The sequence below is a fragment of the Miniopterus schreibersii genome (genome assembly GCF_964146895.1).
Source record: "Miniopterus schreibersii genome assembly, chromosome: 10".
NCBI lineage: Eukaryota > Metazoa > Chordata > Mammalia > Chiroptera > Miniopteridae > Miniopterus > Miniopterus schreibersii.
The window spans coordinates 10,174,805-10,198,164 of record NC_138110.1 but is presented as its reverse complement, the minus strand read 5'-3'; the positions used below and the strand labels follow the sequence as shown (position 1 = coordinate 10,198,164).

The window sequence follows — 23,360 nt, the reverse complement described above, 5'->3', positions numbered from 1 at the left end:
ACTAAAGGAAATGGAGATACACAATCTTATCAGATCCAGAGTTCAGAATAATGGTTGTAAGGATTGCCCTAACAGCAGAAGAAAAGATATGGAAACTATGCAGGCTATTAAGACTGACCTAGCAGAAATACAGACTACATTGGGCCATAGCCGGTTTGACTCAGTGGTCAGAGAGTTGGCATGAGGACTGAAGGGCCTCAGGTTTGATTCTGGCCAAGGTCACATACCTCAGTGTTGGCCTGGATCCCCGGCCCCATTCTGAGCATGAGTGGGAGGCAACCAATCAGTGTGTCTCATATTGATGTCTGTCAGTCTTTCTGTCTCCCTCTCTCTCGTACTTCCTCTGAAAAGCAATGGAAATCATATCCTTGCATGAGGATTTAAATAAAAAAAGAATACACTGGACGGGATAAACAGCAGAGTGTTGTAAGCTGAGGATGAGATCAGCCAATTAGAAGACAGGGTAGAAAAAATACTGAATCAGAGATCCAGAAAGAACAAACAAGGGAATTGTGTAACGGAGCTGTGGCACAACATGAAGCATAACTGCATTCACATCCTTGGAGTCCCAGAAGGTGAAGAGAGTGAGCCAGGGATAGAGAACCTGTTTGAAGAAATAGTGGCGGAAAACTTGCCGAACCTGGTGAAGGAAAGTCACACAAATTTGGGAGGCACACAGAGTGCCAAGCACAAAAATTGCAAAGAGGCCCAGGCCTAGACACTTAATGAAAATGCCAAAAATTCAAGACAGAGAGAATGTTAAAGGCAGCAAGAGAAGAGCGTTGTGTTACCTACCTACAAAGGGGCTCCCATAAGGCTGTCTGTTGATTTCTCATCAGACACTCTACAGGCCAGAAGGGAATGGCATGAAGTATTCAAGGAAGTGAAAAGCAAGGATCTGCAACCAAGACGACTTTATCCAGCAAGGCTATCAATCAAAATAGATGGTGAAATAAGGGGCTTTCCAGACAAAAAGACGGCTAAAAGTTTCTCACCACCAAATGTTGTTGCAAGAAATATTAAAGGGACTGCTGTAATCAGAAGTAGAGTGTTTGGTAGAGTGGACTTCAGCTGTGTATGCTGTGGTGTCATTTTGAAGGGCAGGAATGACAGGGAATTGAAGGGACTATGGAGACACATCGGATGGGGGAAGGTGGACTCGGCTCTGTGGCTGGAGGAGATCCCCCAGAGCTAGCCCAATGTCTGTGCCAACTGCCATTCTCCGATTTCTCAGCTGTCCAGCCCACTCCCTGCCCATCGCCCTCCCTTTCAGCTCTCCATAGAGCAGCCCCCCAGAGGAGGCTTTGCAGTGTTCAGGGGTGTCCCTTCCTAGCAGGTGTCTTCCCTCCCACAGGCAGGAAGACAAGATGGCGCACAGGGAGGCAGTGGAGCAGCTCGAAAAGCTCCTGAACACCCAGCGGGAGGCTCTCCAAGAACAGCAGAGGTCCAACGCCATCCTCACCAATGAGAACCAGAAGCTGAGGGAAGAGCTGGACAGGTAACCGCCACCACCCCAATGCTGCGGCATCTGCCAGGATGTCATTCAGACCAACGTACTCAGCACCCACTGAGTGAAACTCAAGAGAGTCCCCTGGCAATGATGCATTCTTACAAACCTTGTCATGTTAACTGCAGGATGGGAATAGGGTAAAAGGACCGCAGCTGGTAGCTGGGATGGAAGGACTAGGGACACCTGGGATGGTGCACTGTCTGGGTTTGGATAGCCTCACCTCCCACACTGTCGATCGTGATGATGGCATGGGGTCCGGGCACCTTCATCCCCTAACACCAGTGGTGGAGGTAAGGTCAATTTTCATTCACGCATTCCCTGTTTGTGAATCACCTACTGGCTGAAATGTACTTGGAACCCCCATATGTGCACGGGTGGCCTTTTGTGGACTGTCCCTGAGTGCGGGATACTGACGTCATCTGATGTGCACTTTCGCATCTGCGGTCAGTGAGGCGTTTGACTCCTGCCTTGTTCCAGCTCTCCTGCTGTAAACGAGCGCCCTTCCTGTGGCCCAGTTGGTGCCATGGTTTTCTAGTTTTGTGCTCTTTGGTGGTGATTTCTCTGTTTGAAATGGCCCCCACGTGCCGTGCTGTGTGCTCCCTAGTGTTCCCGTGTGCAGGGCTGCGCTGGGCCTCACGGGGGTACACAAGTGGTAGATAAGGCGCCTTCTGGCAGGAGTCACGGGGCTGTTGCTGTGAGGATGTTACACAGGCATCTTTATGTCTTGATCAGTTGCCAAAAGTGTGGCCTGAGACTCACAGGAACATTGGTATCAGGTTCAGTGTACACCGATTCCGTCTTCCCTGTGACCATAGAACATACTGCGGATCATGGGAATTGACTGACTTCTTTAACACATGAGGAATCAGGCTCAAAGAGATTTAGACCCTTGTTGAAGCTCAGTGCTCCTACTGAGTGGCATAGTCAGGATTTGAGGCCAGGGCTTGTCTCAACCTAGAGGCGTGACCATAGGAAGCCTTCCTCCCCACAGCCTTGTTTTAGCAGGTCCTGGGGGGCTGCAAAGTCAGGTGCCTGTGGTGGCCCGGCAGGCCCTGGACGTGGGGAAGGAGTGTCAGTAAAAGACCAGGCCCTGGTAAAGAACACACGGCAACTGAAGGTATGACCTGGGAGGTGGATCCAGGGACGCCTGGTTATGTTTTCTTGAGAATACTTTCTTCTCAGAAGCGAGACATCTGAATGTTGATGTGAAACCTAAACATTTTTAAATGATGACATACTCATTAATTTTAGAAACAGAACTGTGTGGGCCAAGCTAGACCTATTTGTGTTCTCACTGAGTCCATGAGCCTCTGGCAATTGGAGCTTTCTGGGATAAATATTTCTTAGGAAACCCAATCAGGTAATTCTGGTGATGACGATCATTTCAGTGGATTGACAAGAACCCCAGAATCTCATTTTATATTTCCTTCCAGAGTTGAAATTAGAAAGGGGCTTGGAATTGAGGAGGAGAGCTGGGCAGAGGCATAGAATTTTAGAGCAAATGTTCTTATTCAATGATTTCTGAAAGTATTTTAATAGAAGAAGCCTTTTTTCCAAGGAAGCAGGGAAGCAAAGCCATAAGTATAAAGGATGTTAACAGTGATGCTCTGCTGAAGTCTTGTCCAAGGCTGCCTGTCCTGTCCCCCCAGCGCACAGTGGGGGGCCATGGGGAGCCTCATAGAACCCAACAGGCACAGTTTGAGAACTACTGATTTTGTTCAGCCTTCACGTACACATGGGAAAGCTGATGCCCCGAGAGGCGGTGATTTTGCTAAGGTTGCAGAGCCGGGACAGAGCCTGGGAGTGTTCCTGAGCCCTTGGCCCTGTGTCTGTCCACCCCTAGAGTGAGCATCCTGCACCGGCAGGTGAAGGGGCACCAGGAGGAGCTGCAAGCCCGCAGCACGGAGCTGGGAAGCGCCCTTGTCAAGATGCAGGTGGAGGCGGACCACTGGCAGGCCCGGTTCTGCCAGCTGGAGGAGGAGCACCAGGCAGCCAGCGCCTCTCTGGCCCAGCTGCGCAAACAGTGCGAGGTGAGGCCTGGGGGGCCCAGGACAGCGGGCGGTGCTCCCTGGGCTGAGAGCCTTGGGCTGGGCCGGGTCCAGATGGGTCCTCGTTGGCGTCCTTGCTCAGAGACTGTATGTGAATGTCACCCAGAGGCCGAGGGGAAGCCAGAGGCATTTGAAGGGGACGAACACCCTGACCGTCATGGATGTGTCAGGAAGCACCTTTCGTCTGACCTCGGCTTTTGCAGGGTCGGGCGGTGCGTGGAAACAGCCGAGTCCTGTTCATGTCCCTCCTGCTGCTGTGCACTCTGCCCTGTGCTCCCCGGGGTCCTCTCACTCAGTTCTCACGATGACCTCGTGAGCGGGGCTCCTGTCCTTGTCCTTCTTAAGTGGTGCCTTGGGACCCAGTTTGATTGAAGCCGGAGCTTTTGACTGTCCTGCTGCACCAACCGCGATGATATCCTAGAGCAGGACTTGGTCCACCTCAGCCCCAAGTTCAGATCCAGCCCCCCACTCACTGCCTCTTTTTGTATGTCTGTGAACCAATAATACCTTTTACAGTTTTGAAAGGTTGGGGAAGTCACGAGAAGAAGAATATTTGGTGGCAAGTGAAATAGGAACCTTAGATGTCTGTGTCCACAAGTAAACTTGTTTTTTTGTCTCTTTTTTAACACAGCCACACCCATGCATGTCCATTTTATCTCTGGCTACTTGCCTGCTGTAATAACAGAGTTGAATAGTTGCCACAGAGACCACCATCCTGCTGGAAAGCCTAAAACAGTCACCATCTCACCCTTGACAGAAAAAGTGCCAACCCTCATGTAAAGCAGAGGTGTCCAATAGGAATATAATGCAGGCCGCCCCACGTAATACAAAATTTTCTAGTAGCCACATTAAAACAGTAAAAGGAAAGAGGTGGGATTAATTTTAATGATAGATTTTATGAGTTATTTGAAAAAAAATATTTTTATTGATTCTTTTGACAGGGAGAATAAAAGGGAGAGGGAGAGACAGAGACATCTCTGATGATGGAGAAACTTGGGCCAGCTGCCTCCTGCAGGCTCCCTACTGGGGATCCAGCCCGCATCTTGGGCACATGTCCTTAGCAGGAATGGACCTAGTGACGTCCTGGTTCATGGGTCGATGCTCAGCCACAGAGCCACACCAGGAAGCAGGCTAATTAATGAGATATATCATATTTTTAAAAATGGTTATTAATTCCTCGGAATCTGTTGTCTATTTTGTACCTATGGCACGACTCAGCTCAGACTGGCTAGTTATCAGTGCCCAGTGGGCACATGTGGCCAGTGGCTGCCTGATCGGACGGAGCAGTGACAGAAGGCTTGGCCGTCCCCATGACATTGGCAGTATTGGTCACTCCGACTGGTCTAGATAATAACGCAGTGGCCATCTGTGTGCCCGTCGCCTTTTTCTTCCTTTGGAATTAGATTCGAAGCAGTGGAATCGCAGGGCTTGGGGTGGTTGAGACCTTGTCCATCTGTGTTTTAGGTGCTGTCTCGACTCAAGGGCAACATGGAGGAAGCCAATTACCACCTTGCGGGCCGGGTTGAGATGTTGGAGCGGATCCAGAATTTGGACCATGACCAGCTGATGCTTCTAGAGCAGAACTTGTGTTACCAAGATCAGTGCTGGAACGTCAAGGAGCAGGAGGATTCCCTGTAAGGGGTGTGGGATGGCTGACGCCTGTCCACAAAGGGTCCTGGCTTCCAGCTGCAGCCTAGAGCCCAACATTCCGGGGAGAGAAGCCCTGGGGAACATTCGTGTCCCCAGGGCGAGGGGACAGGCCACCTTACCAGCATGTCCTCTCATTTTCCCTGGGGTGGTTCTAGATTTCTGCAAGCAGGGTGGTTGGCCTTTGTTTGCTTTTCAAAGACAGTGCCCACTGCCAGACACTTCTTGATCTGCCTTTGGAATGAACTTCACTGAAAAAAATATGATAGTGGTAAAGAGAAGTCCTCAGGGAAAGAATTCAGGTCAAAGGCTGAGCTTTTTTGTCTTGGAGAGTGGGTTGTTGTGCGCGTGGTTGCCCTCCCTCTGCCAATATCTACAGGGTCCGGACTTGGGCGGAGGCCCCTCGAGGTGCAGAGCACCAGTTCCCTGGTCAGCAGGGACTAGTAGGGGAGATGGGATGTGAGCGGAGCTACATGCATAGCACACGGATGTTGAGGGGCTCCCTGGAGGCATAGATGGAGGCATGGGGCTGGGAGTTGGGTTCTGCTGCTGGCATAGGACGAGGGGGCACATGCAGACAGGAAAGCACCCTAGCATAAGGCCAAGCAGCACGGCTGTGGGGGCAGAATCACAAAGTCTAGAATCAAAGATGTTGAGCTGACGGGACTGGGAATAGAGCAGGGGCGGTGGTTGGGGCCTTACTGGTTGGCAAGCTAGCACTTTGCCTGGGTCCCCACTTCACGGTGAACTCCCGCAAAAGCCCTCGGTTTAGGTGGGACCTCGGCAGTTTCATGGCCAAGGGGCCTGAGCAGCTGCCTGGATCCAGAGGACTCATTGCCAAGCAAGGAAACCAGGGATCAAGCTGTCAAGGCCACACCCACTGTGAGAGGCAGCGACAGGACAGGAGCCAGCGGGCCCCCTGGGCAGCATTGTATGGAGAGCACCCAGCACACCCCCAGGGGCCAGGAGAGAACAGAAGCAGGCCCCTGTCACAGGAAGGCCAGGCGCCCTTTCCTCAAGGTCGGGGTGCCCTCTGGAGGCCGAGGTTCAAGAGTTTCTCTGTGGTCCTTTTTGTGGTTTTCAAAATGTGAACTGATTTCCAACAATTAGAAATTAAGAGATTTTGCTTCACAACCTGGGTTTCTGGGTCCTTTGGGAAAACAATCAGAAGTTCCGCCCCCTCGCCAGCAGCCCCCCGTGTGCAGGGCCCGGTGCGGTTCCCCACGACACCATGCGCTCAGCAGCCCCAGGCCCGGCCACTCCCTCTGGTCCTTCCAGGCCAGCTTTGCTCCTGATTTTCTCTGTCTGGGCCCTGAAAGGCTTAGAGTTTGCTTCCCTGCAAGTGTTATCAAAACCAACATTGGAATGGGTGGAGGTCAGAGGTCTGACTTTGCTCAAGTGACTTTGAAACCTTGATGCCCATCTAACACGCTGAAGGCAGGTGTCTCCTCACCACTGGGGGTCTTGTTAGTTTGCCCCCCAGGAGCCAGCCTAGCCCTGTGTCTGACCCCGAGAGCCTCCCGTCCTGAATTGGCCTGGCCGGAAATTCCTTGGGGTTTCTGGGCTTGAGTTTCAGATGGACCAGAGTTTGCTCTCCTGAGATGATGTACAGCCTGGTCCTAGGTGCTTCAGCAGGTCTCCTTGAGGTGTTAGTGTTCCCGGACCCACATCCAATGCTTGTGTTCACACATTCCCACCTGAGGGACCACGATGTTCGTGAGCACCGTGATGTCTGAATCCCAGAAAACCACCGGCCCTTCTGGGCTGGGCTGAAGGGACAAGTTACATGTTACATTTAAAAAACGAGTTTGTTTTTCCTTTCTCCTCTGTTTTTAGAGACGACTTAAGTGACTTTCAGAGTGAAAATGACAACCTGGAAGAAAAATCCAAAGCTCCGCTCAAGCGCTCTCATCCTGCTCCAAAGAAGTGAGTTGCCTTAAGCTTCAGTGACTGAAAGAGAACAGAGAGCTTGTTCTCTCAGGAGGAGGGAAGGCTGTAGCCACCTGGAGCAGGGGCCCGTTGGTGGGCCTGTGTCTTCCACTGTTGAGCAGGTCATCTGTGTGCAGGTCCCTCCCAGTACGGACAGAATTTAGAGTTTCTTTCAGTCCTGCCCTCTGGACTCAGGGTTATCCAATGAGGGATGGCAAATGACAGCTGGCCATGAGCCTGTGTAAGGGCACAGAGAGTCTGGTTTTAGAGCCATTAAAGCAGGAGGGTCAGGTTTTGCCTGAAGATTTCAGGACATAGGAAGCCATGCTTCTGTCTTGGGAAGGAAGCTTGGATCAGACACCTAGACCAGCACCCATGGTCTTCAAACACAGGCGAAATTCCTCTGGAGTCACTGGACCCCAAGGCACTTGCAGAACCACTTTCCTTCTCCAGAGAGCAGCAGCTGCAGTTGTGGGCTGGCTAAGTCCCCTTCAGCAGGGCTTCCCCTAGTCCCGGGCCTGAGCCCCAGGAGCTGGCCCTTCAGGCTATCCTGCCCCAGCCCAGCCTTGAAGTCACATCCCCATGAATCCTGCAAGGCTTCTCTGTTCAAATCACAGAACCACAACATTTCAGAAGCTCCCTCTGCCCCTTCTGTTGAGAGGAATTGAGTCACCCATGAGGAACTGGAGTGATTTGTGTAAGCACAGTGCTGTTTCAGGGCAGAGGCAAGATTAGAACCCAGATGGGGTTCTTCTGTTAGGTTAGAATGCCTCCATTTCTGCTCGGATACCACATACTACTTACCCTTTCAATTCGCTGTTTTTATGCATTTTATTTATTTTTTTAATGCTCACCTGAGGATATTTGTCGCATTGAGATTTATAGAAAGTAGAAGGGAAGGAAAGAGGCAGGGGTGTGTGTGTGAGAGACAGAGAGAGAGACAGAGGGAGAGATGGATATGAGAGAGACACATTGATTGGTTGCCTCCTGCATGTGCCCTAACTGGGGCTGGGGATTAAACCTTGACTGGGAATCGAACCTGCAACCCTGCTGCTCAGGCTGACACTCTAAGCACGGAGCCACAGTGACCAGGCCTCACTGTTTTTCATTCAAACGACCCACTCTGCCCTGCCCTCTTCCCCTCACCCAGATTCCCCAGTGCCGGGAATGGCAGAGTATCCCAGCCTATTTCACTCATTATTGACTCTAGCAGAAAATGAGAAGGTCCCTGGCTTTTCCTGAAAATGGCATTTTCATCTGAACTTTCTAGGAAGCATAGGTTAGGTTCGCACAGCACCGCTTCCTGTGCTCGGCAGAGAGCCAAGGGCTGAGGGCGGTATTTGAAGTTGTTTCCCCGAAGGCTAGTGTGGGCTTCTGCCAAGACCGACACTTCTACCATCCCCGAGTCTGTGCACGTTAACTGCAAATTCTGTTTTACCTCCTGAACCCCAGATCCAGTGATTGTGGTGATGGCAAAAAGAAGCCGAATTCTGATCCCCAAGTTAATGGCCAACTTCACAGGCAAGTGATGGAAATCCCAGGTCACGGTAGGGCACCCGAAACATGCTGGAGGGGGCAGTGAGTGTAACTGTGCCCTAAAAATCTCCTTCAAACTAGGAAAAAACGCTGGATTGGACCCAAATGGATCCTCAACCTTTTTAAAACGAATAAAAGGGGATCGAGAAAAGGAGAGGTATCGATTGTAGGTGCCTGTCCACTGGATCCCCGGGAGCCCATCCCATGCTGCTCCCAGTGGTGAAAGACCAGTACGCCCACAGCAGGCTCCCAGGAAAGGTAAGAGGGCGACCTGGCTGTAGGTGGGTAGTAAAGGGTGGGATTTCCGGTCTCCTTCCTGGGAAGGTAGAACCAGCCAGAAGGAGTGTTGGATGTGCACACGAGTGTGTAGGAGCCTGAGGGGGCATGCTCCGTGCACACACCTCCGCCTCCTTAGGTATGTTACCAATCAAGTAGAAAATGCAAACCCAGGCAGTGTTGTGTTAGTTTTTTCCCAGAACAATGTAGTCACTTAAGCATGAGAAGCCTCGCAGATCGTGTCTGTGGTGAGAGGGACACAAATCTCCAGAGCTGATGTCCACACAGCCAGCACGGAGAAGCACCATAGCCTCTGTTTGGGTTTCCTTGTAGCTGTCAGGCCTAGAAGAAGCCATTTCTATAGGGAGATCCCGGTGCATTAAATACCTAATGGACATACGCAGGGTCTTCAGCAAGGCTGTGAGCAAGGCCGTGGGTGGCTCTGACCTGTACGTCACTGTGGAAAGCAGGTCCTGTTTCTGTGCCTTCAGAAAAACCAAGTATTTGTGGCTCACCCCAGAGGCCCTTGCCAACTGGTGTTTTCCAGCTGCTGCTGTTTGTGGCCCGCGCCAGCACTTGGGACCTGGGTGCCCTGTGGACCCGGTGAATCCGGAGCAGACGGCTTGGCGGGGCGGGAAGCAGAGCATCTCCGGGTGTGTCCCCGGTTCTCAGTGCAGCTCAGTGTGAGCACGGACCACGAAAACACGTCCCTGTCCCACAGTTGTTAGTGTGCAGCGGGATGGACACTGATGATCCCGGGAACAGGGACCGGATACTGTATGTGCTAGAGGAATGGGCCAGGAGGGGAGGTCTGCAGGCCTGGAAGGGGCAGCCTGCCCTCGGCCAGGGCAGTGTCCCCCTCCCTGTAGCCGCTCTCACCCTCAGACCCGAGGGCTGTGGTGGACACTGGCATGCAGGTACACGGCAGCCGGGAGGGTGTTTCCCCACACTTGTCACTGAGAAGGTTGATTTTTTTTGCCTTTGGGGATGACTGTGTGTCTAGTTGTGGGTCCAGATGTCGGAATCCTGGGTCAGGCATTGTTGGCAGGTGTAGGTGTGTGTCGGGCTGCTGAGCTGTCCCGCAGACTGACGGTCCCTCAAATGTCTAGCTGCCTGGGGTCTGACTCCATGTGCGGGTGACCCCTGCCTCCTCTGCATGCACTCCTTCCTCTCCTCATGGTGTCCATCCGCCTCAGGGGACACGTCCACTAGGCTCCTCCAGGCTGTGAGGTGCTGGCAGAGGGCTGCAGGTTCCAGAGCAGGGTCAGACTTCGGTCTGGGGGCCTAGGCCTGCTGCCAGCATGGTGGGAAAGGACAGTGGTTTCCTGGACAGGGGATGGCCGGCCCAGCACAGCTGCTGTGCCAGGGCAGTGGCTTAAAGGGAACAATGGTGGGGTGGCTGTCCCCTGCACAGTCTTGAGTTACCCTTGGTGGCCCACCTCGTTGTTCCTACATCCCCCTTGTCAGATCAAAAGAAAGGTGTAGGTGTCAGTGAGGGTTTCGAGTGAGGTCAGTCTGGCATATAGGAACTGCTGGCGTCATTTCTGTTTCTTGTGGCCTAAGATGAAGCCGTCACCAGGTCTGAGCTGGTGGCCTGGGAAGGAAGAGAGGATAATGTGCCCAGCCGGTCTCTGCCTCCCACTGAGCTTGGTGGGAATGAGGACAGATGGAAACCTTTGGCTGTGCCCAGGCTCCCAGCCCCGACCCTCCCATCCAGTGGATGTGTTTTTGGAAACGGCATCTCCCTCTGGGTCTGTTTTCCTGCTGGTGAAGTTAGGGAGCTGCCTGAGTGACGGACGCCTGGCTTTTCTCCCTGACCCATGTGGGGCCTCGGCCTCACCATCTCAAGCACGGGCCGGGTGTGTCATGGGGCCCAGCTAGGCTGTGAAAGGCCCAACAGGAGCAGGAAACTTCAGTCCTGGCCAAGTGGCCTGCACAGGGGACGTCTTGACCGGGAGAGGGCTCTCTGAGGACCATCGTGGCCCTCACCCTCGCCTCTCCCTTCTTCCTCTCTTCTCTGTAGGATATTCCACCTACCAGGATGACCTGCTGAATTACCTGTTGAGGAAAGGCAATGATGCCCGAACCATCAGATCTTAGCCAGGACCCCCTACCAGAAAAGAAGGGACCAGGATACCCACCAGCTCTGCGGCCCCGCCATGGAGATGGCTGTCAGCACCTCCGAGGGGAAGCTGCTGAAGCCAGGGCGTGTGTGAAGCCCAGCTTGAGACCTGCTGAGGCGAGGCCCCACCCAGCACCCCCTGAGGCAGACCCAGCCTCCCCAGAGCCTGTCTCTGGGCAGACCCCAGCAAGTGTACATAGTGTGTTGAGGGGAGTGTGTCTGAGATGAGGTACACGCCTGATTTGGGAGTGGGTGTAGGTCCCCAGTGTCCCCATCGTGGGTGAGATGTTGACATGCTTTAGGAATAACTCCTTGTAATAGTAACCGCATTTCCTTTAATCTATTACATAGGTTTGTACAATGCATGTATTGAGGGTGAAATGCATGTATTTTGAGGGTGATCTACAGGGTGTCTCCCAAAAATGTACATAAATTTTCACAGCTGATAACTCCCTTAGTTTTCACTCCTTTTCAGGTTTAACAAGTTTGGAATAATGGGTGAAGCCAGACTCAGCTTTGAACAATGAAAAATTATCCACTAAACTCTCTTATGGGGATACATAAAATATCAAGCTTACGGCTCAAACCCGGCAACAGTCAATGAATCGGGGGCAGCTGTGGAAAGACAAAGCGCACAAACGCCAAACAAAGTGGTTCCTGACGTTTGCGATTCCTTTCCTTCTGTCTCTGGAGCGCCCAGGCCGGAGCTGATGCACAGCAAAGGAAACGCAAACCTCAGGGATCACCCTGTTCTGTGGGAATCTGTGCGCCTTGTCTTTCAGGAGCTGCCCTCAGTTCCCAAGTGTTGTTGGTTTTGTACCGTAAACTTTCTTTTCCGTATCCCCATAAAGAGTCCAGTGGATACATTTTCTTTGTTCAAAACTTAGTGTGACTTCACCCATTGCTTCAAATTCCTTAAACCTGAAGAGAGTGAAAATAAGAGTTATCAGCTGTGAAAATGTGTGTAACTTTTGGGGAACACCCTGTATTTATGTTCCATCAGGAATCTCCCCTTGTGTCCCTTTTTGGGGCCACCCAATATTTACGTTCCATCAGAATTCTCACCTGTGTGTACCTTTTTGGGGACCCCTGTATAAATGTTCCATCAGGAGTCTTCCCTTGTGTGCCTTTCAGTTGACACCTTCTTATATTTATGTTCTGTTGGGTATCTCCCCCCCTATTGGTACCTGTTTGGGGACACCTAAATTTATGTTCCATTGGAAGTCTACCCTGTGTGTACCTGTGTGGTGACACCCAAAACATACGTTCCATCGATAATCTCCCCTGTGTGTAGGTTTTTGGGGACACCTATATTTATGTTCTATCACGAATCTCCCATGTGTGTACCTTTTTGGAAAAACCCTATATTTATGTTCCATCAGGAGTCTCCCCTCTGTGTAGCTTTTTGGGGAAGCCCAGTATTTGTTACAACAAGAATCTCACCTCTGTGTACCTTTTTGGGAACCCCCTGTATTTGTGTTCCATCAGGAATCTCCCCTTGTGTCCCTTTTTGGGGCCACCCAATATATATGTACCACCAGAAGTCTCACCTGTGTGTACCTCTTTGGGGACCCCTGTATTGATGTTCCATCAGGAGTCTTCCCTTGTGTACCGTTCGGTTGACACCTTCTTATATTTATTTTCTATCGGGTATCTCCCCTATTGGTACCTTTTTGGGGACACCTAAATTTATGTTCCATTGGAAGTCTAGCCTGTGTGTACGTTTGTGGTGACACCCAATACATATGTTCCACCGTGAATCTCCCCTGTGTGTACGGTTTTGGGAACACCTATATTTAAGTTCTATCATGAATCTCCCGTGTGTGTACCATTTTGGGGACACCTATATTTGTGTTCTATCAATAATCTGCCATGTGTATACCATTTTGGAAATACCCTATGTTTATGTTCCATCAGGAGTCTCATGTCTGTCTACCTTTTTGGGGTCACCCTATATTGATGTTCCCTTGGGAGTCATCGTGGCCATTGGGAGTCTCACGTCCTGTTCTGTGTATTTGGCCTGGTTCCTGACGCATTTTCTTTCCTGTTGTTTACTAAAGATGCTCTTCCTGGATGTACTAAACCTGTTGATTTTGGTCTTATAAAGATTTTTCCCTTTTGAGTTCATATACTGGTAAAGAAATGGGCATGTTCACGTGGTCGATTTTAGGAGTGCTTTGCATGTGTATTCAATAGCCATTGATTCTGGACACGGGGATGGGGTTGCAATAAAATGAGCCGGAGTAGAATTGAGTCCTAGTTTTCTTCACCGCTCCTCCCTGGCAGCCTTGAAGAGCGCCGGGCTCTCGGGGTTCCCTGCATCAGCCCCCCAGTCTCCCGCCCCCTGGAATCCACAGCTCCCTTTGCCACGAGGTCAGAGACTGGGAAAGCCTGGTTCCTCTTCATCATGCAGCAGCTTTTTCCAGACCTGTATTTATGTTAAGTTTGTATAAGTTGAATCCCATTTTGATGTGGGATTTAGATCACAAAGGAGCTCAGCCTACAGCGATCCTTTGGATTTTTCCAAGGCTACTGGACTAGGAAGAGCCCGATCTGGAGTTTAGATCTTGGAGGCCTCAGACTAGAGGCTGGAAGGTGAGAGAGGGAGCAGGAAGGAGGCATGGAAGTGTCCCCACCTGACCCAGTCTTCTAATGGTTTTCTGTGCAGCTCCTGCCTCCATGGCCCTGCCTTCCCACGAAACCTCTTCTGTACAAGTGTGTCCTCGAGCCTCCTGTCCCCTGTTCCCCAGGTTCTGCAGCCTGTCCTAGCCGACCACTCAGTGGGAGCTGCCACCCGCAATGCTTAGAGCCAAACTGAGCAGCGGCACCTGCAGGCTGTGTGTCCTGGGCCCTTGGCTTTTGCAGGATCTGACCCTGGCCAGTCACTCCTTGGAGCTCTCAGCCTCTGGCTCGTGGTTCTCTCCCCTGTGGGACAGCTCTCCAGTGCTCACACTTGCCAGTCCCTCAGTCAGTCATTCCTCCCACAAACCCTCATGGAAGCTCCTGTGCTCACTCCTGAGTTCCCCTTTGAGGCATCTCCCTCCATGCCCCCCTCAGGGCTGACCCCACCCTCCTCCCCAGCACTGACCTCTCCTGAGCTGCAGGCCTGAAGTGGGCTGCCTATTACGCCCCCTGTCTGGACTGCAGGCTTCCTCCCCGCCCCCAGCTCCTCAGGGCTCCCTCCTTAATCCAAGGACAGCAGCTGTCAAGCACAGGAGCCTGTGGTAGAGGCTTGACCCCTCCTGTCCCCACTTCCCAAGTTTTATATGTCACCTGATCCTGAGAATGGGCTGGAACCTGCCACGTCATCTTAACTAACTGCTCTTGTCCTAGGTGACATCCCCCCTGGCCTGACTCGCGTTTTGGCAGGGGCTTGTCAACTGCTCTGCCTGCCTCACACAACCTCTCAGCCCCATGACGCCTGTCAGGCGTTCACCCCGGGTGACCTTCCTTTCTGAACATTCCCCTCCCTCAGCCTCCACAGGAGCTACACCCATCCCTTTGTGGTCTAGGGTTCCTACATGGCTCACCTCGGGGTGAACCCTGCACTCTCTCACCCCCCTCCAACCCCAGACAAGCTCAAATAAGCCCACCGCTTTTAAACAATCGATGTTTTTTATTGATTTCAGAGAGAGGAAGAGCGAGGGAGAGAGACATAGATCCATCATTGACGAGAGAGTCATTGATCGGCTGCCTGCTACACGCCCCCTTCTGGGATTGAGCCCACAACCGGGGCATGTGCCCTGATGGGAACTGAACCCTGAACACCTGGTTCATAGGTCAAAGCCCAAGCACTGACCGTGCCAGCCGGGCTCACACCCAGAGCTTTAATTGCAGTCTTCCCAGAAGATTCCAATACCTCTAGCTAGCCCCAGCCTCTCCTCGGGAATCTCCAGATCTGTTTCCAGCTTGGATGTCCCAAAGACACCTCCAACTCAGAATCGAGGTTCACCATCCTCCCTCCACCCAAGCCGCTGTGTCCCTCATCTCATCACATCTGTCCCCTTCCATTCAGACCATGTTTGGCATCCCTCTCTCCCACTGTGTCCTATCCATTACTGCATCAGCTGGTTCCAACCCTGACATCTTGCTCACACACCCAGCCAAGCCCAGGTGATGGTCCCCTGAGCAGTATCACGGGTCCTGTTGCTGAGGGGGCCCCCAAATCATGACTCTGCTGAGCTCCAGGGCCCCCCCACTCTGCACTGGCCTGGGAGGTGTGCGACCTGGTGGGTGGGAAATATCCAAGCAACAGCTGGGTATTCATGCCCACAGCTCAGGGCTGAGGTTTGCCTGGAGGGAGATTTGGGGTCAGCTGTGGGACAGGAGGGGCTCACCCTGGGCAGAACAGTCACGTGAGAATATTAGAAAAGGTCGGACGGACCCTGGGAAGCACCCAGCCAAATGTTTCTCAACCAGCCAGTGGCACAGGAGGGAATGTATTTACATGTATGCATACGTACGTACACAGGTACACATGCATACATATTCACATGCACCTACACATGCACATACACATGTCTATGCACAGCAATGGATCCTTAGGAAGCGCTCCTTGCATTTGGCCAAACTGGTGTATTTATAGCCGCCTGTGCTTGCCCTCAGCTGACGGATGAGTGTAGCTCCAACGGGAATGTCGGGTGATGTTCTCCTGTGTTATCAAGGAAAACAAGCTGAAGATGTTTGTGAGAACGTCACTCCCTCCTTAACGATGTGAGTGGCTCCTTATCAGGTGGTCGTTTTCTGAATGCCAGATGGCATTCCTCAGTTTCCTGTAATGTGTTCACATTGTAATGGCTGCAGGCAGTTTTTTAAAAACAGACACAATTTACATACCATTGTATTCACCCAAGACACACTCTTAAGTTTAACCTCTGCTATTAACATCTTCCCCATCACTGTCTTAAGTCTGGAGACAGCAGGCGCTGCGGAAAACAAATCAAGCCCTGATTTGGTACATTTGCCAGTTCCTGTGCTGTCAATATTCTCACCACGGCCCATTTCAAGCTGCCAACATGGTGTCACTCCCCACAGCGATGGGAAGAGCTGTGTGGCGTCACCTGCTCTATAATATCGCCTCCCTAAAGGTGCAATGGGTAGAAACAGCCCCAAGAGCATAGGTAAGGAGAATAATTCCAGGCGGCAAGTGTTTGCTGTCAATTATGTGATCGCGGGGCTGCACAGTTCACTGTTGATGGCGGCTGCGTTTAACGCCTGGCCTGCCAAGTCCCTGGAAACTCAGGGATGTGCCCTCACAGGGCCTCCGCTCAGCAAGGGGAGCCCGCCTTTGGGGGGGGGGCTAAAGGGAAGGACAAGAAGGAAGAAGGGGCAAAGAGGAAGGTGACGCCAAGAGCATCGCAGCTGGGCCCTGGGAGCTTTAGGGACCTGCCCCCCTGGTCCAGGCTGGAATGTGTCCCCACAGTGCTGTCCCCACACAGGGGCACAGAGAGGCCAGGGGCTGTCTGGAGGCTGGAGACTGCCCGGGCTTCTCTCCTTCTTTCCTCGTGTGGGGATGGCCTTGCTTGGGGTGCCTTTGGCCCGTCCCTGCTGGGCACTGGGTCTCCTCTCCCAGGGGTAAACCTCCCTTTGCTACAGCCCAGTTCCCTTTGCAGTACAACCTCACACCCACTGTGAGCCTAAGTTGTGGGTCCTTGGTCACCATCCGCACTCCCCATCAGGGAGTCATGAGCAAGATTGTGCCCCTGGTGGGTGCCTTACAGCTTTTCTTGTGCAATCGTTTAACAAGTTTCATTGCTTGCCCCTGTATCAAACAATCCCCAGACACATAGCCATGTGGCTAGGTGTGTGCGAGGAGGTGACATTTGAGCCGAGGTCCTGTTGATAGGAAGCAGTAGCCATTAGAGGAAAGGGAGAGAGCTTCCCAGGCCAGTTATGAACCCTCAGGGGCCCTATTGAGTGCAGGCTCCCTGGGAACAGAGAGAAGGGGCTTGTGGCTGGGCCATGGGAGTGAGGGAATGTAGGAGGGGAAATGTTCAGAGAAGCAGCTCCAGACCCAGGGGCCGGAGAACAGCACTTCCTCCCTGCCACTCAGGTGAACGGGGGTCACTGTGCACCCCTAGTTTCCTGTTTGTTTCTCGAACTTGCCATTTATCACCGAAGATGGTAAAATTCACCAAACATGACAAAAACTACTGGGGTTGGTGTGTGGGTTCAGCAAAGTGATGTTTGTTAATGTGCTGCAGCTTCTAGTGGGCACTGCCCTGCTCCCGCTGGCCCTCCCCTGTTTTTGCCAACACCCTCAGCAGTCACAGTCCATCAGGGCCTTTCCAGCCTCTGCATTGACCTCTCTCTCACTGGCCAACCTTTATTTTACAAAATTAATTAAGACTAAAGGATATTTAGACACTGAATATTTTCCCCCTACCTGCTTGACCTGCACAACTATTCAGCCTTCAGATCTTAGCTCAGACATCACTTCCTCCAGGAAGCCCTCCGTGTTTAGGTCATCATCATTGCAGTCGAGGTGCTCTCAGAGGGCCAGGTTGCTTTTCTCCATAGCAGTCATCTCCTTTTCAAACGGTGCACCGATTCCTGTCCTATCTAAGTGCTGTCTGATGATCTTATCAGACTGTGAACTCCGTGCGGAGGTGTGTGTGGGGATTGTTTCTGGTTTCGCTCCGTGTTGTATTGTCAGCACTTAGCACAGTGCCTGGCACACAGAAGGCACACAACAAATATCTGTTCCATGGTTGAATGAATGGTCTTCTGATGCAGGACCGCAAGCAGGGTGTTCACCGAGCGCTGGGTTAGAGCCGCTGCAATTCAGGAGGCTCCTGGATCCCAAAATTTGGTAGATGGGAGCAGCTCCAGAAGCTGGAGTCCCTGCTGCAGCAAACCTGGGTCAGCCCAGGACCCCCAGGCCTCTCTTGCACCCACCTCCTCACCCAGGCCCTCCCGGATAACTTCTGTCTTCAGGGAGAAGCCAAGTCTCAGATAGTCCCCAAAAGCCTTTGCTCCCCCACCTCCCACCCCCACCCCCACACACATCAATGCCACCCTGCACTCGCAGCAGCGTTGAAATGTTTCTTTTGCTCCCGAGAGCATCCTGGGAGCGGGGACCAGCCTCGGCACATTCGTTGGGGTGCTTGGCTAGGTGTGCAGAGGGCCCTGTGCTCCTGCTCGCATGCGGCCGCCCTCGTGGGGCAAGTCGAGGATCACACAGCCCTGGATGTGACAGGTGCCGCTCCTCCTTTGTAGCCGCGTGATTGACAGGGCTGGTGGGGAGAGGTCTGTCTCTGCTTTGAGAACTTGAGAGCTTCGTGCACACACTTATGGGAGTCTGGGCCTCCATTAACCCCACCGCTGCCACGTTCCACTTGTTCAACGGTGCCTGTGTGACTTAGTGTGAAAACCAGCGTTGATCATACAACATGTGCATGCTTGTACGTGTGAGCACGTGAAGATGTGCATGGACCCGCGTGCGTTTTGTGAGAGTGTGGCACAGGTGATCAGTTGTGTTTCGGTGTGCCGGTCCATGCAGGCATTCGCAGGATTGTGCAACTGCACTCGGGCAGTGTCCCTGCCTGTGCGTGAGCTTTCGGACATACGTACAAACCGGCAGGTACGTGCATGTGGGCACACGTGTAATGTGTGCGTGTGCACATGACTATGAAACTGCATACAGGGTGGCGCAAAACTAGGCTTGCAGTTGTGAGCACACAAAACAGAGTCTGTTCTTATATTATTCTGTATTAATTGTTGTATTATCTTTTCCATATGAGCAACTGTAAACCTACTTTTGCCCCACTCTGTATATCGCAAATAAGCGCATATGAATTCTGCATGTAAACGTGTGTGCATTACACAGATGTAAGCATGTTACACACTCCCATGCTCCTGCCCTCAGAGTGTGAGCGCATCTGTACACAGGTCCAAGGCTTCCATAGTGCACCAGGAACAGCTTCGGCCGCCTTATGGGCAATTCCAGCGAAAGGGCCTCAGCTTGAGGCGGCATCTTCTATAAGCACTTGCTCTGGCGCCTAGGAGACGTTTATTGGAAAGATCATTTGAGAACAGACGAAAGGGGAGAGGACTGCTGATTAATTACAAACAGCACCACTGTCCGAAACCCACAATGCCCACGTGGGCCTACACACACACACACACACACACAGGGGGCCACCAGACCCAAGGCCCCATTGTCCATCTCTGTGCCTGGGCTCAGGGAGCCCTGTGGCTGTAGTGGGACATTAAGTCACTCCCAGGACAGTGAGTGCCCTCTGCAAAGGGAATTAGAAAGGAAACTATCCCCCAAAAGGGCCATGTCTCACTGCTCCAGACTTTCCCCCAAACTCTCCCCCACCAAGTATTTCAGGTAAGGGATAACAGGTTTGTGAAATTTGGTGACAAATATGCAAATTTTGGCATCAGGCAAGGATTCAAGTTCTAGGTTCTCCACTAGATGACACTGGGCAAGAGATGACCACTTGGGCCTTGTTTCTCCAACTCTGACCTGCATGGTAACAGTAGCCCACGCTTCAGGGTTGGGTGAAATGCGGCCATGGGACTAGCCTCAGGATCTGGCCACACCTCCTATGCTCAGGCCCAGGCTCCCGGGACGCAGAGGGCAGATGCCGAGCGCCGTGCTGGGAGGTGCAGCCCTTCCCGCCCCACTCGGGACAGGCAGAGCCGAGTCCCCAGACCAGTCCAGGCCCACAGCCTCTCCTCAGTAGGACACAGCTGCACGTGACCCTGACGGGGTCCAGGCAGTGACAGTGACAAAACAGTAGAAACCAGGGGAATGTGAGTGAGCTCCGGGCAGCCTGGGCTCACTGACTCCAGAGGGCATCACAGGCCAGACTTAGAGCCTATCTCACCCTCCCCACCCACCCAGCTCAGAAACGGGCACCCTCTAGCTGCCCACCCCGCAGTCCATTTGCCACAAGCAATGCAAGCCCTGGCCAAATGCACAGCTCCGGAAGGAAAACAATAATATAACGTAAATATTGGATTTGTGGACTACAGCTCCTTTCTCACACGGTCCCTGGCTTCTTCCAGAGAGTATCAGGCCTCCTCCCACTGTCTCTGTGGCTGCCCCTCCAGCCCCAGGACATCAACCCTTTTTGACACAATTGAAAAGGAAATAAGTGGCTGCTGTTTTACATGAAAGTAATTTCACACGCAAAGAATGCAGAGAGGCAGCTAAAGCTGAGTTGTGCTTCGGAACAAATCCTTATTAATAATTTAAGTGGTTTTCCAAATTGGAGTGGGAACTGACCTCTTTTATTTAAGTTCCTCCAAGTGACGGCAGTTAGCTTTGATTTTCTTATCTAAAGGCGTCTTTTAAGATAACAAGTGTAAGACAATGGAGAAGGGTAATGAGATATTAAGAAAACATATAAGGCACGGAAAATGCGTGTAGAACACAGTTAAGCCATGCAGCTGAAGGTGGAGATTCCTGTATATTGACTTAGAGTATTTCAGGTAGGGAAGGGGGCAGATCTCTATTCATGTTCCATAGAATGGACCAAGGGGATACTATTAAGACATCGATTATAAGGAGGGAACTGGGAATGAGATGTAATGGGGAATGTGTCGCTGGCTATCATCTAATGACTCAATGTGGAATCTACTCTTAGCCATGTGCTCACAGTTGCCCTAAGTTGCTCCCAGTTAAAAGGACCAGGTAAGCGCTATATATAGGACAGTCCTGATAGAAGGCTTACAGACATTTTCCTCTGTCTGGCAGTGTAGGGGATGGAGATAGAACTGGAAACTTTTATTTTTTCCGATGTTCTTGTGTTACTGTTTTTTTCCTTCTAGAACTGGTTTCAGAACTGACCAGCTCAGCACTCAGAGCAGAGCAGAAGTGGAACCCTGAAGGCCTTGGCACAAGACCCTCATCCCAAGCCTCACCTGCCACCTTGGTTGCACCAAAACAAATTTTGACAGTTCTCAGGAGCTCTCATCATGTTCCTCAATTTTATGTTCTCCATAGCATACATTCATTTGTAGCAGCAACAGCTGCTCCTCCCTTTCCCGCCTTTCTTGTTATTTCTTTTTACCCCAGAAACTGATTGGGCCAATCACGGCGCAGGCTGTGCAGTGAGAAGATATATCTTACAGTTTTTGAAATTTTGAATCACTTGTAAATGGAACAGACATTGGAAGGGGCTTCTAATTTACTCATAGGTCCCTTTGATACCCAGACGGGGGAAAATGCCAGCCCACAACTAACACAACAGCATTGCCTTTGCAAGACTCTGCATGCAGTGGTGCTACGAGGGCCTAATGATGTCAATGTCAACGAAAGAAAGGGAAAGGGACAATTGTGCAGCCTGCCGACACCGGGACATCCCACACAACCTGTGAGGCTCCTAGAAGAAATCCTCTCAACCCCCTTGCAATAGGACGAGGCCCAAGCATTTCCAAATGAGAAACCTCAGGAAGATGAGCCTCCGGGGCTACCAGAGTGACCCCTCAGTTAGAATTTTAGGCTCTAGTGGACATGCTGTAATGAAGTCAGGACCGGGCTTTAGGAGGAGAATAGTATAATTCTGTCACCCCCAAAACAGGCCTTTGTTTGAGATGCAGATCCGCAGTGACAGCAAAGTATTTCGATCTTGGAATACACAGCAGGTGTTGGAACAAGGCCAAAGCGGAAAGATGCAGCCATCACATGGCAGCCAAAGGGTTTTCTTATCCCTGTTGCGCGTGAAGTGCTTTAGTGCCTCAGGGATTGTTGTCAAGCCCCACAGAGCCTCTGGAAGCGCTGAGAGCACCAAACAGCAGATGCCTCACCCAAAGTCTGGCAACAACAAAAGTCTTGAAGTGGCCAACGTGACTTCTTCACTGCTGCCATCACCACCGAGCTGTCTGGGCAGCCCCAGAACGGCAAACGAAACGAGGCCTAACGAAGGGCTGCAGACTCCTCCTCCGTTTCTTTGCTGGTTGATCTGGAGTTCAGGAGAGGAAACTGAGGTTAGGCCGGTGTGCAGAAGGGCGCAGGGGCTAACGGTCTTGAACACGTGAGTCCAGAACCATGATTTATTCTTCTAGCTCTCGGCCCAGGAACAGATAGTAAAATATACCTTTAAACTCTGCATGTGATTAATTGATTTAAAGGGGAAGTGTAGAACACCTTGAAATGTTTGTATCCTATTTTGCCTTGGAACATTTAAAACAAATAATATGGGAGATAAAAGTACTCTTGATAGAAACTTGATTCAACAGTCAGGAAATTGTCTGAATATTTCTCTTTCCCTTATTCTAGCATTTTTGTCTATATAAACATTCATATTACCCATAATTTTTAATAGTTTTGTATAAAGAAACTGTAAGTTATCTCTGAGCCTCCTGGTGGTGTTTCTTCATTGTGTATCTTTACTTTCTTTTGTTTGTATTTTGAAAAAACTGCTTCAAGTTTTTAAGGCAGTGGAATATGACTCTCCATTCATCAAAGAAAATCATATTTGAAAGCTCAGAGTTCCTTCTTAACTGTGAATATGACTCTTTGCCTTTTTTCCGGCCTTTGCAGCAGATTTTCAGAAATTTGCAATGCCTCATTTATCTAAGACCCTGTGTGGGAGAGTCAGAGTGCCTAACCAAGTTTATGGCTTCTATCTGCATCCACACCAGATTGGAAGCAGTGGAAACTTCTAGCAGAGAGCAACCTCAATTTGCATTCCAGTTGAGTCGAGTGAGTATTCCTCAGAAGTGTTTCCGTAAGGTGCAAGTGCCAGAATCATCCAAATCATCACACTCTGTGCTACCAAATCATACTCGACCATGGTCACATCAAGTCCTAGTGTTGATTATAGAATATCAGAAAGACAGTCTTGCTGTATTGGTCTCTTTTTTCTATTTATTTAAATCTCTCTTTCTCTTTTCCATTAAAAAAAAACAGTCAGGAAAACAGACAAAAACACACACTCACACACAAATACCTTACAATATGGAAACACATACTCTGAATAAATTGTAAAAATTTATTGCATGCAATGATTAAATGTCAGTAGTTCCTTTACTTGATATTTTATGTTTATCGAGGTATTTTTCTAGTACACTTCGAATGAGACTTTGTGGACCCATTAAGTTTATGCTCATATTTCTAATACATATTTCTCCAGAGTGTGTAAATATTTTTAAAATTCTGATATTTGCCAGTTGAATATATATGTAACGTATAAATATAAAGCTATGTCTGTATCTATAACCCTACTTGAGTGCAGAGCGAATCTCTCGTAGTTCTATCTAATCTTAAAAATCCCCGCAGCCGTCTCTGCCTCTGGCTGCTCCTTTCTTCTCATCTCTATGTGCAGATCTATCAAGA

The 23,360-nt window shown here is 51.0% G+C and overlaps 1 protein-coding gene across 1 annotated transcript; it reads left to right on the top strand.

Annotated features, from left to right (window-relative positions):
* Positions 1–1,367: 1,367 nt before the first annotated feature.
* Positions 1,368–11,025, top strand: LOC308562826 (protein Daple-like; the record flags this gene model as incomplete). The annotated part of the gene is made up of 5 exons (XM_081149258.1): positions 1,368–1,498; positions 3,354–3,540; positions 5,023–5,192; positions 7,042–7,131; positions 10,970–11,025. The coding sequence occupies 5 exons, from the start codon at positions 1,368–1,370 to the stop codon at positions 10,989–10,991; spliced, it is 600 nt and encodes a 199-aa protein (XP_081005384.1). The 3' UTR covers positions 10,992–11,025.
* Between the last annotated feature and the right edge of the window lie 12,335 nt (positions 11,026–23,360).